This window comes from Taudactylus pleione, unplaced genomic scaffold (genome assembly GCF_031769625.1).
Source record: "Taudactylus pleione unplaced genomic scaffold, aTauple2 ptg000433l, whole genome shotgun sequence".
Classification (NCBI taxonomy): Eukaryota; Metazoa; Chordata; class Amphibia; order Anura; family Myobatrachidae; genus Taudactylus; species Taudactylus pleione.
The window spans coordinates 2526720-2543030 of record NW_028284835.1 but is presented as its reverse complement, the minus strand read 5'-3'; the positions used below and the strand labels follow the sequence as shown (position 1 = coordinate 2543030).

At 50.7% G+C, this 16311-nt stretch overlaps 1 protein-coding gene across 2 annotated transcripts in view; it reads left to right on the top strand.

Moving 5' to 3' along the window:
* CGRRF1 (cell growth regulator with ring finger domain 1) overlaps positions 1-16311 on the top strand; it is a 33420-nt gene that overhangs the window by 366 nt on the left and 16743 nt on the right. Inside the window, exons 1-3 of one of the 2 annotated variants that reach the window (XM_088447518.1) lie at positions 47-216; positions 3064-3203; positions 7628-7805. In XM_088447518.1, the coding sequence (XP_088303644.1) occupies positions 113-216; positions 3064-3203; positions 7628-7805 (422 nt within the window). In that variant the 5' untranslated portion in view covers positions 47-112. Of the gene's footprint in view, positions 1-46; positions 217-3063; positions 3204-7627; positions 7806-16311 lie in introns of those variants that run through there. The other variant, XM_088447519.1, reaches the window with a different exon arrangement.

Here is a 16311-nt window from a genome sequence, read left to right as displayed (position 1 = left end):
TGGAAGGGCGGCCGCTGGCTATGGCTCCCCAGCTGGGCCAAAACTATGAGGACAGGCAATTTCGCGCATCGAGCTGCTGGCACTTAGAAGAAAACGTCTGGCTGATTCGGCTATGCCAGCGATATTCCTGGCGACGTTATACGAATATTCGCCCCTTTTCTACATCGCTGTGGTGCTTGTCTGCTTCGTAGTGACGTGTGGGCTAGTGCTGGGGTGGTAAGTGGCCAGTGAGGGGTTGTGTCTGCGCCTCTGCCATCTGATGCCCCCTCTTCAGGGCTGTGTGAGCTGGGCCAGGGTGCAGGCAGGAGGCCAGTGCCAGGCAGCCAGCTGCTTTCTACTTTGTGGAACTACATGTCCCAGCCTGCCAAAGTAGTCATGGTAGATTATTCACAGGCTGTTCATCCCACATTGGATGTGGGTAAAAGCCAGATCCATACTAAATGCATAGAAAAAGCTGGATCCATACTAAATGCACAGAAAAAGCTGGATCCATACTAAATGCACAGAAAAAGCTGGATCCATACTAAATGCACAGAAAAAGCTGGATCCATACTAAATGCACAGAAAAAGCTGGATCCATACTAAATGCACAGAAAAAGCTGGATCCTTTTTTTATTTTTTCTGGATGTGTGAGTGAATTTAGGACCTCATTCAGAGCCGCTCGCTATTTGCGGTCGTTCGTTTTCTAAAAAGGGGTGGCTATTCAAATGAACCGTTCGCACTTTGCGGTCTGTTCACGCCTCTAAGTCTGAACGAGCGAGCAAAACTTGCGGTTGTAATTTTGAAAAATACGCCCCCTGGCCGCTCGCACCATACGTCATGTCCGCTCTTTAATAGATTAATCGAGTACATCGTACAGCGTATGAACTCGCTATTCTTAAGGTTGGTTTTTTCAACCGCTATTTTGCGAGCAGTTCTGAGTTAAAAAAAAAAAACAAGTGACGTGGTCAATGACGCTGCTGGATTAATTATGCACTCCCTTAATACGCCCGTTTTGACCTTTAAGCACGCCTGCGTTGTGAATTTCACTCCCCGTTTTCAAGCACCTTCCCCTGTTACCACCCACATACGCCTCCTTCTGTCACTCAAAGTAGCAGGCATTCGCTATATAGCGAACAAACGATTTTCGGCCGCACTGACTGGTTCGCGCATGCGTATTAAAATCCGTACGCATGCGCAGATGTGCGAACATCGGTCAGTACGAATGAGCGGCCGCTTACGAGCGGCTCTGAATGAGGGCCTAGTGTGGATCGGGCTTATTTGATATGTTTAGTATAGATCTGGCTTTTACACATCCCCTGTCTCTCTGACTTCATATATAAACACTGACGTTAGCAGCAATTTCCCCGCTTCTGTACCTTATACATGTCTTCTATACTAAAAGTAGGCAATCGCAACAAAGCATCTGCACCATTATACAAGTTACCCCAGCATGTACAATTCGTCATAGCAGCTCTCAGACATATAAGACACATCTGGCCTCCCTGGCTCCCACCTCTCTCCACTCCAATCTGTCCTCAGTGCTGCTGCCTGGTTCATCTGCCTCCCCTCTCCTACAAACCCTACACTGGCTCCTCTTCCCCTTCAGAACCCAATGCGAGTGCCTCACACTCACTTACAGAGCCTTCACCCAATCCTCTCTCATTTACATATCTGACCTCATCTCCCATTACAATCCCGCCCGCCCACTTCGCTCAACAAATGCACGCCGCCTCTCATGCCAACTGATTACTTCCTCGCACTCCAAGATATTGCCCGTGCTGTTCCCTACCTCTGGAACTCTCTCCCTATCTGACTCTCAACCTCTACAGAACTTCAAATGGGCTCTCAAGGCCCACTTCTTTGTTATAGCCTTTCAGCTCTCATCCTAACCTACTGCTCCATGCTCTCCGTCTAGCCCATCTGTCACCCCTGACTGCCTGCCCCTCCTCTGTAGACTAAGCTCTGACGAGCAGGGCCCTCTACCGTCATTTATACCATCATCTCCTCTCCACTTCCTACAGTGGCACCTATCCCTTGGGTATTATGACGGCTGATGCAGACCATGTCCATATCCTGCAATGTTCTGTCCTGTAAGTGACTTAGGGGTAAATTCAGTAACTGCGCACGTCATGTGCTGCATTTACCGCTTCCTTGCATGTAATAATGCAGGGAAGTGATCAGAATGACAGGGGTATCGGTGCCGCTATCCCTAGATAGGGCGCCGAAGTGGGGAGGCAGCATATGAACGGCCAGTGGCACTGATCGTTCCGACATCTGCAGCTATCGATTTCGACAGCTGCAGCTGTCATTACCACACCACACAGCTCTGTCGGCTGTCTGTTCTTACAGGGATCATTCATACAGTAAAGATTTATTTCTTTTTCTTTCAATTATCTGCGGGTGCCGCCGAGAGCTTCTGACCAGAGCATGCACAGACTCGCTGCAAGCGCTGGTCAGGTGACAAAGGAGGGAGAGTGTGATTCGCTGGATAGGTGAGTTAACACTCCCTCTTCGGCAAAAGTTTTTTCTAATACATGGGGGCGGTGTCTTGACCTGCTTCACCTCACTTTATCGCCCGTTAGAGGGCCCCTTCATACATCTCCCCAACAGTTTCTTATTTGTCACCATGGAGTCTCCATACTGAGCGCCGGCTCCTGAAATGGAGGGGCACCAGCTAAGCAGCGTCTTACCTTTGAAGTTGCTACAGTAGCTTCATGTTTATAATGGGCTGGTGGGAGGGTGCCAGGCTATAATGCCACAGCCCAGCGCTCCGTTACACATCAGGTAAGGAATAAGGCACCTGGAGGGAGGGGGTAGTACTAGGGTGTCTTATTGGGAAGGAGAGCGTCTTGGACCCCAGGAAATCACACACACACCCTGCTCTCTTATGACACTTTTAATTGTATTTAGATTTTTTGTTACCCATAGAATCGATAAGCTGCGTTCTCATAAATATTGCTTCTGCCCCCATAAAATGGCTGCTACCACTGTAGCATTTATAATTCATGTACGTTCTTGCTTTGGCTGCTGTATTGTGTACTGTGCAATGTTTAGCTCCGTGTCCTTTGCCTCCTGCTGCAGGTTTGGTCTGGAAGTTCCGGTCATACTAAGGAACTCCGATGAAACAAACTCCGATACCTTCATCTCTAAGAGGCAGATGAAACAAGTGAAGAATCCCTTTGGCTTGGAAATTGTTAATCCGGATCTCGCCACGATTGAGAGTGAGTGATCCGACGCTATAACCGGACACGGGGGTATTTATATCAAAGTGTAACCCGTAGCTACCAATCCACAATGCACATTTACGCTTTATACTCACAATTTGCGTTATGATGTCCTAATCCACAAGGATAAAAGAGAATTATCTAACGCATACTATTTACAAAATCGCACCCGGACAAGCCGCACAGCCAGAGTTGGAAATGTAATTGTATTTTCTTGCATGCAGGGTAACTACTGGCTGCTTTTCAAAGTCGCGCACAAATACGAGGCAGCTTTATTTGTACACTGCGATTTGGATGTCCGTTAGGGCGCTCACAACCACCCTCCCAGCTCTGAGTCGGTACACACATGTCCAATGTGCAGCCCAACGTGGCCTTGACAAGCTGAGGAGTAGCTCCCTGTAGCCGTATTTTCTACTATCTCCTAAATGTGGCCATTAATGGTAGACATGTCAGAAGCCATATTGTTTATGCCGCCAATGTTATTAGAACTACAATGTTCCCAGCACAGTGGAACTTTTATTCATGGAAACACGTGTTCTGCCTGATCTTAGCGTCTTGTATGAGGGAAACTCAATTCTGAGCGATGTGCGCGGAGTGCCGCCGTACAGGTGGACAAGGACACTCTGCGAACGGTATTTCTTGCTTATATTTCCTTACAAACATACAGGTGCGCGGGGAAATTAAATTTTTTTTTTTTTTCTATCACATTAAATGGTAATGTGTGCTGCCGTCTGGCGCTCATATTTTAATGCACGTGCATCCAATTGCGCAAATGTGCCAGTTTTTTCATACATTCATTTGCAGGGGATATAGAGGTTGGCGCTGTCTGACTGGGGAAGGCGGGTTGCAGCTCAGGTGACATCGTGTCTAGCCTTGCACTTAAGTGGATTTTATTTTGCAGCACAGGATTATTTAATTGAGCTGGCGCTTCCCAGCTAAATTCCTCAGCGCAAGTTTAGACCGAAAAAAAAATAAATAAATAATAGTGCGTACTGGCCCGGATTATTCCAGGTGTATATTATACTGCAGTTTTGTTCACCTATGGTAAAACTAGGATGTGCAAGCTCGGATAGGTTCGAATTTTCCCGCCAACTTCGGATTTTTCCCGGCAAAAATCAGGTCTCAGAAAGAGGCAAAACGTCATCTTTCATGGACAAAAGTCCATAGAAGATGATGTTTGTCCATGAAAGATGACGTTTTGCCTCTTTCTGAGACCCAATTTTTGGCTGAGAAAATCCGAACTTGGCGGGAAAATTCAAACCTATCCGAGCCTTCACATCCCTAGGTAAAACACACATGGATCCATCAAAAAATGCCTGATCCAGCAGGAGAATTATTACATAGGAGCTCTCTGTGGGTCTGTGTTACACCTATAGCTTATTCTAAGGGTAGGTGCACTGACACTCGTCCCCGGAACGGAACATGGGAGAAACATAGGGGTCAATCCAAATAGCCGCAAATCCATTGTTCGCTCTTCTGCAGCCTGAATTCTGCTTACAGTCCATAGGGCTGCAAGTAAATATGAGAGAACCGTGAGGGGTGCGAGATGAGGTGCTGTTACCGGTGTTCTTACGCCGTGGCGACGGCAAATCGCACCCTTCGCGGCTAATTGGATTGACCCCATAGTGCAGTGATTCCCAATCTCGGTCCTCAAGGCACACTAACAGTCCTGGTTTTAGTGATATCCATGCTTGAGCATAGGTGGTTAAATCAAAATAACTGCAGTACTGATTAAGGCCCTGATTCAGAGCCGGACGCTCTGACCAGAGCGCTCGCTCTGAATGAGGGCCCACCTCCATAAATATGGAGCGTCCTCCTGGACGCTCGTATAGCTGTGGGTCACCACCCACGGCATATACGAGCGTGCAGGATGATGGTCGCGATGGTCTTGACCATCGCCAGTGCGAGCTGAAGCCTGCGGTTGAGTTTCTCAACCGCAAGGCCAGGAGTGATTTTGGCTCTATCAGAGACAAAATCGCTCCCACTGACATTACTAGTGATGTCAGTGGGGCCGACTTCTGACGGTAGGCGTTCCCTTGGGAACGCCTCCGTCTGGCAGGCACGCCCACCAAAGGGGGCGTGCTGTCAATCAACATCGACAGCACGCCCCCTTTGATCAGACACAACGAGCGAAAGAAAGTCCTTCGCTCGTCGCGTCTCGCGCATGCGCACGACGGAGCACCCTCCGTCGTGCGCATGCGCAGTGCACACCATCGACCCACTTGCGAGCGGACAGCTGCTCGCGAGTGGGTCTGAATCAGGCCCTAAGTCTCCTGTGCTCAAGCATGGCTATCCTTAAAACCTGGACTGTTAGTGTGCCTTGAGGACCGTGGTTGGGAACCCCTGCCATAGTGTATTCTGAATAGTTGTCATAATGCATGTAGCAGAGGTTTCCAAACTCCGCCATTACAGTCCATGTTTTAAGAATATCTATGTTTGTGCACAGGTGACTTAATTACTACCTCAGTCAATTTGATTTGACCATCTGGACTGGATATCCTTAAAACATGGACTGTAATGGCGGATTTTGGGAACTCTGGCATATAGTGCACGATGGCGATTTGCACGATTTAAGTTTCATTAGGACACGCCCGCTTCCTCACAGTGGTGACTAGAGATAAAGACCTTAGGCCTGATTCTGGGTCCGACCAATCTGCGGCCGCTTCCTCGTGCTGGTGCGAGCATCTGACAATCTATGCCGATTATCCATCCGTCTTCATGTGGACGGCTGCCCACTGCTTTTCCAGCCATATCTGTCATCATTAGTATCAAGGCGTGGTCTGTCAACATTCGGGTCGATCCCTCCGTACTTTTAAGCAGCGTCCATGTGCGTAATGCCTGGTACTGTGCGTGCGCCGTCTGCATTCGCTTTCTACAGTGAATTTTGCAGGTATCTACAGGATCAGTTCACATTTACACTAGTGTCCTACTTAGATCATACCTATATATAATCCAAGACAAATATGTACGTGCCCTAAATCACTTCACAGCATTCTGTATGGAGGCACTTTGCCAACAATCTGCATCTTTTGGCAATGTCTTTATTTTCCCCAGCGTTAGTGTAACCGTTAAAGGGGTTGCTCACATTTGGAAATTGGGAACTAGGCTGCACCACAGCTACCAGCACAGGAGGGCGCAAACAGTCCAGTCCTCTACCGTGTGACCTGGCTTCACGTAACAGGCAGACGGTGGATCCCCTTGTGCTATAACGGTGAGGGTTGCCTAAGTGTGGACAACCCCTATCAGATGAAATCAGTCACTTTCAATGAAATGCCCCAATTGCTTGGCAGCCCATCCTAACCTGTGATGGTCACTGTGGGCCTCATTCAGAGATACGTGCAGTTATAGCCGCTGGTGCCTATGTTTGCGGAGCCGCGGTGAGGCACTGAAAGGCCCATTATCGGGGTCTCTGTACGCCGTAGCACCGCCGGTGATTCTTTACTCCCCACTATGGCAGGTGCAATTTCTCCGTCTGAACACGGCCTCTGTAGCCGCGGCTCTGCGCCTGAAAACGCAGCAGCTTTCACTAGCGCGCCCGCGGTACACACTTAACACAGATTTTATTTTTGCGATAACTTCAGACCATCCCCCTTGCACGCCCATGGTTTTCCCTCGCCAGTTCTGATACCAGCATTGCTGAACGCAATAGCGCATTTGAGTGTTAACTCAAGTGTATTTTTATTGCTTTTCAATAAAGAAAAATACATAGAAACTATATATTCAAAAATATTACACGTGTGTACACTCAGGGCAAAGCATGCGCCGTAGGGGTTTTTAGAATATTTTGCGCATGTGCAGTAGCAATTGCTCGTTTATTTGAACATAGGCGTTGCGTGCACTTAGCGGGCACTCGTGCATCGGGCCCTTTATGTGGTCATTTATATAAGTGCAAAACTGCGGTGACCCGTAACAGAGAAAAAACAACAGACAAAGGGACCTTTGCTTTCCTGGCCATTTGGTTATGGAAACTTTTATTGCTCAGTGTGATTTCCAGCACATTTCTATCTTTGCACCTATTGTAAACAACTGCATAGCTGTCACCTAGGCGGCACTGGGGGTTGGGTATGGGATGGCGGTGCTCGGAATTCCGGCGGTCAGACTCCTAACCAGGTTATAATGCCGACGACTAAAGGTAAGTACTGCTATCCTAACCCTCCCTCCCCGGTGCCTAAACCTAACCTCCCCCCTAATGCCTAAACCAAACTCTCTCTTCCCACACCATAAACCTAACCCACCCCCAGCCTAACCTCTCCCCCTAGTGCTAGCCCTAACCCCAATACTTACCTTCGGGATTCCGGCATCGGCATTCTGACTTCCGAAATCCCAGCGTATTTTTTGTTTCTATTCTAAACGGCGAACGACCATTTATTTAATGACGCTTTTTATGTGATGCTGATTCCGTGTTTCTTTGTTATTCATAGCGGGAGTAACACTGAGACCACACTGCCTGGAGAAGTGCGTCTTGTCCTGTTACTGGGCGTGCAGCGTACAGAACGTACAGGGGGCTCTGCAGAAACATGTCTACCGTTCCCAGATAACGTCCCCCGGAGCTCTGGAGGATGCTCTGTACAGCGCCTACCTGCATAAAGACCAACATGTGTATCCTTCCCATGTTACCGGTGGTCAGGATGGCGCCACGTTAATGCGGTTCAGTAATGGTATTTTTTCGGGAACTCCTCACTAAATTGACAAACTGAACATCCTGGGATATAATCCATGCACATTCCATAATACTAAAGATGAATAATACGGCGCTATCAGTTAGAGAAATAAACAGGCGGCTTGATAATATCATCAGGTAAAATTATTTATTAAAAACTAAAAGGTGAATAAATAATTAAAGCATAGACATAGAGAAAACAAACATGAAAAAAATACACCCATAAAATCAGCAGCAAACATTGTGAGCAATCATTACGTAGGATTAGTGTCCTAGGATATGGCCCCAAATATAGGACTGCAAGTATTGATGTTCTTGTATTATAAAGGAAGCAGTTTTGAAATAAACTCACTTGTCAGGCCAAGATGAAACGGAAGCATAATACCAGTCCATAATAGGTCCCAACAGGTATTAGCAAGATGTCCTTGCAAAGTTGTATAGTATCCTGGAGTCCTAGGCTGGATCCGATCACTGAGGAATGAAAATGGTCCTGGCAGAATAAAGTGTAGTGCAGGGGTTTCTATCCTGGTGTCCTACAAATATGGTAAGTCCTTAGTATATCCTACAATTATGGTAAGTCCTTAGTATATCCTACAAATATGGTAAGTCCTTAGTATGTCCTACAATTATGGTAAGTCCTTAGTATGTCCTACAAATATGGTAAGTCCTTAGTATGTCCTACAAATATGGTAAGCCCTTAGTATGTCCTACAAATATGGTAAGCCCTTAGTATGTCCTACAAATATGGTAAGTCCTTAGTATGTCCTACAAATGTGGTGAGTCCTTAGTATGTCCTACAAATGTGGTGAGTCCTTAGTATGTCCTACAAATGTGGTGAGTCCTTAGTATGTCCTACAAATGTGGTAAGTCCTTAGTATGTCCTACAAATGTGGTAAGTCCTTAGTATGTCCTACAAATGTGGTAAGTCCTTAGTATGTCCTACAAATGTGGTAAGTCCTTAGTATGTCCTACAAATGTGGTAAGTCCTTAGTATGTCCTACAAATGTGGTAAGTCCTTAGTATGTCCCACAAATATGGTAAGTCCTTCTTAAAGCATTTCGCTGAGTGGCTGTCGGCTTCTTCAGAAGCTAATGTACAGTTTTTTTGGTAGGGAAGTTTCACTCATCACAAAATTGACAAACTGACCATCCCGGGATATAATCCATGTACATTCCACAATACAGGACATTAATGTGCAGAACATGGGTAAGCGTGGTTAAGTCGGTTGCATGTGTTAGAGGGGGGCCATGAAGAGCCCCTGAAGTTTTCGTTTTGCAGCTGTGGCTGCACATCTGGAAGTACAGCATGGACAGTCAGTCCTGACGTCCATGCTGTCTTCCCTACACCCCCGCCGGTACTAGAACGCCGGTACCAATCCGGGGATGCTGGTAGACATCTGGGGTCACAGCTAGTGGTGACCAAAGGTGTTTAGGACCATGGCCGGATTTAAGGGGGTAAGCAGGGGGGTCCCGCGATGGGTCCCCGCTGTTACATGGTCCAGAGTGCCCAGGCAGGGGGCTCCCTGGGGACTGGCTGCAGCGTGGAGCCAGGTACTAACCTGCGCTTCCACTACCCCCCTGGGACAGCAGGACCGCGGCAGAGCGGTAGCGCTGCGGCGTCCCAGGGGTTAAATGCATGCCAGGGGAGCGCGCCTTCCCTGTCTCACAGCCGGCACCTCCCCCGCTGCACACAGCCCTCTCTGCACACGCTGACTGGTCCTGTGTCAGCGCTCCTCCCCCAGGCCAGCCTCCTCTATGCTCCTCGGTGGCCATCTTTCCCAACGCATGGTGAATGCTGCTGGAAGCCTATGATCTGAGGAATCGTGGTCTGGGTCCCCCCGCATACCTCTCCTCCGCTGTGGTCAGGTCTGTGTATGTAGCGCTGTGTCCTACCAGACTCTGTGTCTGTGTAGTTGATTTATCAGCGCCGTTAGTGCAGGAATTGAGTTTCTTTGCATTGTATGTGACTGTGCTAGCGCTGCTGCCTATACTTTTACTTTCTAACTGTCAGCCTTATCACTGTCTCTGTTCTTTCAGCTAAAGCCCTTGCGGTGCGGTGCTGCAGGGTGGTCTCTCGCTATACTAAAAATATTGGTGAGAGGGGTCACATACTTTCCACCATTATGTCTGAGAGTGACTTTCCTCTCCAGCTTCAGTGTACTACGTGTAAAGTACCTTTAGCGGAGGGGGAGGGTAGCACGGAGGGCCTATGCCGGCAGTGTTTTTTATTGGCGCGGCCAATTACGGTCACAGCACCGGTACAGGAGCCGCCCTGGGCTTGTTTCGCTCAGGCGCTTACAACCTTAGTGGGCCAGTTAGCTCCGCAGCCCACGTTCTCGCAGATGGGATTGTCCCAGCAATCAGTGGTGTCGTCACCCATGCAGGGTTTCCCGAGGCAATTGGTGGTACCCCGCAGTCTCCCTATTTCCCCTCTCCCGATCTCTCAGGAGCCGGCGTGGGTTAATTCCCTGACTAGTTCTGTACAGCACTTGTCGGAGGTGTTACAAGGGGAGTCTGTGTTGCGGCCACATAGCGGCCGGTGGCGTCTCTGTCTGCTCCTTATGAGGATGACGAAGTGACGTCTGATGATGGGGAGATTCTGGATCTTTCCGACCAGGAACCTCTCCGTACTAAGGAGGCGGACGCTAGGTCCAAGGTATATATTCCTGGACTTATTCGGGCAGTCCGCACAGCCTTGGTGAATGAGGACGAAGTTCCTCCGGCGTCTAAATCCAAATATGCCTTTTCTACTTCAGGGTCCATAGGGTATCCACAGGATACCTTGGGGTATAGGTGTGACGTCAGTCATCGGGCACCATAGAGTTAAGCTTTCAGCCTCCCAGGATGCACTAGGGTCCCCCTCCTATACCCCGCCCCCGAGCCAAGGCATCTCAGTTTAGTTCGGTGCCTGGCCGGAGTCGGTTGCACGTGTTAGAGGGGGGCCATGAAGAGCCCCTGAAGTTTTCGTTTTGCAGCTGTGGCTGCACATCTGGATGTACAGCATGGACAGTCAGTCCTGACGTCCATGCAGTCTTCCCTACACCCCCGCCGGTACCAGAACGCCGGTACCGATCCGGGGATGCTGGTAAGCATCTGGGGTCACAGCTAGCGGCGACCCCAGATGTTTAGGACCATGGCCGGATTCAAGGGGGGCAGCAAGGTAAGCAGCGGGGTCCCGCGGTGGGTCCCCGCTGATACATGGTCCAGAAGTCCCCAGGCAGGGGGCTCCCTGGGGACTGGCTGCAGCGTGGAGCCAGGTACTAACCTGCGCTTCCACTACCCCCCTGGGACAGCAAGACCGCGGCAGAGCGGTAGCGCTGCGGCGCCCCACGGGTTAAATGCATGCCAGGGGAACGCGCCTTCCCTGTCTCACAGCCGGCGCCTCCCCCGCTGCACACAGCCCTCTCTGCAACACGCCGACTGGCCCTGTGGCAGCGCTCCTCCCCCAGGCCAGCCTCCTCTCTGCTCCTCAGCGGCCATCTTCAAGAACGCATGGTGAACGCTGCTGGAAGTCTGGACGGAGGCATCGTGGTCTGGGTCCCCCCGCAAACCTCTCCTCCGCTGTGGTCAGGTCTGTATGCAGCGCTGTGTCCTACCAGACTCTGTGTCTGTGTAGCTGATTTATCAGCGCTGGTTAGTGCAGGAATTGAGTTTCTTTGCATTGTATGTGACTGTGCTAGCGCTGCTGCCTGTACTTTCCATTTCTGACTGTCAGCCTTATTACTGTCCCTGTTCTTTCTGCTAAAGCCCTTGCGGTGCGGTGCTGCAGGGTGGTCTCTCGCCTTTTTAAAAAAATTGGTGAGAGGGGTCACATACTTTCTACCATCATGTCTGAAAGTGACTTTCCTCTCCGGCTGCAGTGTACTACGTGTAAAGTACCTATAGCGGAGGGGGAGGGTAGCGCGGAGGGCCTCTGCCGGCAGTGTTTGTCGTTGGAGCGGCCTATTACGGTTACAGCACCGGTACAGGAGCCGCCCTGGGCTTGTTTCGCTCAGGTGCTTACAACCTTAGTGGGCCAGTTAGCTCCGCAGCCCGCGTTTACGCAGATGGGTTTGTCCCAGCAATCAGTGGTGTCGTCACCCATGCAGGGTTTCCCAAGACAATTGGTGGTACCCCGCAGTCTCCCTATTTCCCCTCTCCCGGTTTCTCAGGAGCCGGCGTGGGTTAACTCCCTGACGAGTTCTGTACAGCACTTGTCGGATGTGTTGCAAGGGGAGTCTGTGATGCGGGGACATAAACGGCCGGTGGCGTCTCTGTCGGCTCCTTATGCGGATGACGAAGGGACGTCTGATGATGGGGAGATTCTGGATCCTTACGATCAGGAACCTCTCCGTACTAAGGAAGCGGACGCTAGGTCCAAGGTGTATATTCCTGGACTTATTCGGGCAGTCCGCACAGCCTTGGTGATTGAGGACGAAGTTCCCCCAGCGGCTAAATCCAAGTATGCCTTTTTTAAGGATGTGAAGGGTGACGCCACAGTCTTTCCTCTTTCGGGTCAGTTGGTGGACCATTTAGAGGAGGCGTGGAAACAGCCTGGCAAAAGATACCAGCCGCAGAGGCGTCTGGCGGTGGCTTATCCGTTCTCGGATTATTATTTTGCTAAGTGGGAATCCCCTCCACAGGTGGATTCTCATGTGACACGTCCGTAGTGCCACATTACCAATGCCATCCATGTCCTCCCTTAAGGATGCTACGGCCATTTGCTGGGTTGCCAGAGCTATGGAACGCTGGGCGGATACGTTGGAGGCGTCCTTCGATTCCGGCTGAGCAGGCGGAGTTGATTGGTAATCTCCGTGATTCGGCCACTTATATCAACGAGGCGGCCTTAGACATTAGTACCCTGGCGTCTCGAATTTCTTCGGCAGCGGTGGCTGCTCGTCGCACCTTGTGGTTGCGATCCTGGAAGGCGGACGCTGATTCCAAAAAGGGTTTGGAAGCGTTGCCATTTAACGGAGAAGTTCTCTTCGGTCCAGATCTGGACAAGATTGTAGCCACACTGGCGGCAGCTAAATCGGCATGTCTCCCGTCGGCTGCTGTCCCTTCTGGTTCAGGGCCTTCGTCCTTTCGGTCTTATAGGGCCCAGGGCAGGCCCAAACCACAGTCTTTTCCCCGATAGGCTGGCCCCAAGAAATCGGCCAAGCCCCGGAAGCAGGCCTGGAGTACCAGACGTCCGGCCCCTAAGCCAGATGACAAGCCTGCGGCCTGACGGTCCGGGCCTCCTTTTGGGGGATCCCAAGGTGGGAGGCCGCCTGCTGCAGTTCGCCCGGTGTTGGTCGGTCACCACGACAGACACTTGGGTTCTCGAGGTGGTCTCCCACGGGTATGCCCTCTCCTTCCGGCACAGACCCCCGGATCGATTTTTTTACCACGGGTCTACCATCAGACCGGAACAAGGCCACGGAGCTGCGGAAGGTCTTGCACACTATGCTCCAGGCTGGAGTTATAGTGCCTGTTCCATTCTCCCAGAGGGGCCAGGGTTTCTATTCCAATCTCTTTTTGGTGCAGAAACCCAATGGGTCGTATCGTCCGATTCTCAACCTCAAAGATCTCAACAAGTCTTTGCGGGTGCCGAAGTTTCGGATGGAGACCCTACGGTCCATCATTCTGGCGTTGGAACCTGGGGACTACATGGTGTCATTGGACATACAGGGTTCTTACCTGCATGTCCCTATTCTTTTGCGCCATCAACAGTTCTTCAGGTTTGCAATCCGCAGCGACCACTTTCAGTTTCGGGCGTTACCTTTTGGCCTGGCGACAGCACCACGTGTGTTCACCAAGGTTATGGCGGCTTCTCTGCGGCTGCAGGGAGTCCGCATGTTGCCGTACTTGGACGACCTTCTCTTAGTGGCAGTATCGCCGGAGCTCCTTCTGCGTCACCTGGACCTGACCATTGCCCTACTGCACAGGCATGGCTGGTTGATAAACTGGCAGAAGTCCACTCTAATCCCGTCTCAGCGGATTCTGCACCTCGGAGCCTTATTGGACTCGGGACAGCAAAGGATCTTTGTTACGGGGGAAAAGATCTCTGCCTTACAGTTGAGGGTGCGCAGTTGTCTGCACAGCCGCCGGGTGTCTCTACACTCGGCAATGAGGTTACTGGGCTCCATGGTGTCGGTGTTCGACATGGTGGAATATGCCCAGTTTCACTCCAGACCTCTGCAGCACCTTATCCTGTCCAAATGGAACGGACTGCCTCAGTCTTTAAAATCCCAGACAATAGTGCTCACCCCGGAGGTTCGCCTGTCCCTTGCCTGGTGGTTGCAGACGACCCATCTCAACAAGGGTCGTCCGTTCTGGGTACCGAATTGGGTCCTGTTGACAACTGACGCCAGTCTTCAGGGCTGGGGAGCAGTTTCGGGTCCACACTTGTTCCAGGGCAGGTGGACTCCGACAGAAGCAGAGCTTCCAATAAATATCTTGAAACTCCGAGCGGTCTTCAATGCTCTCCAGCAGGCACATCGGGTTCTCCAGGGTCGCCCAGTGCAGGTACAGTTGGACAACGCTACCACCGTGGCCTACATAAACCGGCAAGGAGGAACCCAAAGTCGGGCGGCTCTCGTAGAGGTGTCTCGGATCCTGGTATGGGCGGAGCGCAATCTTCCGGCCATATCAGCTGTCTTCATCCCGGGAGTGCTAAATTGGGAGGCGGACTTTCTCAGTCGCCAGGACGTTCATCCGGGGGAATGGTCCCTGCACCCGGACGTTTTTCAACTGCTGGTGGACAAGTGGGGTCTTCCAGAGATCGACCTCAGGGCGTCCCGGCACAACAACAAGTTGCCGGTGTACAGGTCTCGCACAAGAGACGAAAAGGCGTCTCTGGTGGATGCTCTGTCCGTCCGGTGGACGTTCCGGTTCGCTTACCTGTTTCCTCCGGTTTCCCTTCTTCCACGGGTAATCTGGAAATTCAAACAGGAAGGAGGGATGTTCCTGTTGATAGCTCCCACGTGGCCCAGACGGCACTGGTTCTCAGACCTTCAGGGTCTGTCCGTGGACAGTCCTCTGCGGTTGCCGCTACGACTGGACCTTCTGTCGCAGGGTCCTTGTCTTCACCCGGACCTGACTCGGCTGTCTTTGACGGCGTGGCTGTTGAGACGGCCATGTTAAGGTCCAGGGGGTTTTCCAGCTCTGTAGTGCGTACCATGTTAAGAGCTCGGAAACCGTCTTCCGCGAGGATATACAATCGCATATGGTTTCCTTCTGGCGATAGCTTCGGCCAGACGTGTTTCTGATTTAGGGGCTCTTTCTTGTAGACCCCCTTTCTTGATTTTTCATGGGAACAGGGCAGTGTTACGCACTCGTCCTGAATTTCTTCCCAAAGTTGTTTCCCAGTTTCATGTTAACGAGGAAATAGTTGTTCCGGCTTTTAACTCACCTGGCCTTTCAGTGGGTGAGGCCACTTTGGATGTTGTGCGGGCCTTAAGGACTTATGTTGACCGCACTTCTTCGTTTAGGAAGTCGGACGCCTTGTTTGTCCTCTATGGCTTCCGTAAAAAGGATTGGCCTGCTTCAAAGCAAACTTTGGCAGCCTGGATCCGTATGGCTATTTCTGAAGCTTATCTTCATGAAGGCCTGCCGGTTCCTCCTTCTGTGAAGGCTCATTTCACTAGGTCTGTGGGTCCTTCGTGGGCAGCTCGACGTGGTGCCTCTGCAGTCCAGATCTGCAAGGCTGCTACGTGGTCCTCTGTCCATACCTTCGTGAGGTATTACAGGTTTGACACCTTCGCCTCTCAGGATGCTTCCTTCGGGCGGCGGATTCTCCTTTCAGCACAGGAGCGTCCCCACCCTTAAAGGATACTGCTTTGGGACTTCCCCAAGGTTTCCTGTGGATACCCTATGGACCCTGATGTAGAAAATATGAGATATGGTAAGAACTTACCCTTGTTACCTCTATTTCTACGAAGTCCATAGGGTTCCACAGGACTCCCGCCCTGTCCCACCTGTGCTGCAGATGGGCTTTGCTCTGGTCACCGGTTTTTCCGTCTCCCTCTGGTGAGAATGTGATTCTTGTGTGTGTCCAGATCTTTTTTCTCTCTCTTCCTTCTCCTCCTCCGGCCTATGGCTTGGTACGTAACTGAGATGCCTTGGCTCGGGGGCGGGGTATAGGAGGGGGACCCTAGTGCATCCTTGGAGGCTGAAAACTTAACTCTATGGTGCCCGTTGCCTGACGTCATCACCTATACCCCAAGGTATCCTGTGGAACCCTATGGACTTCGTAGAAATAGAGATAACAAGGGTAAGTTCTTACCATATCTCATATTATTTTGCTCCAGTAAAATGTCTTTAAAAAGACAATTCCTCAGCGTAAACTGTTAGTAATGTCACAGCGTACAGAAGCTACACAATCCTCAGTGTAAAGTGTTAGTAATGTCACAGCGTACAGAAGCTACACCATCCTCTGCGTAAAGTGTTAGTGATGTCACAGCGTACAGAAGCTACACAATCCTCA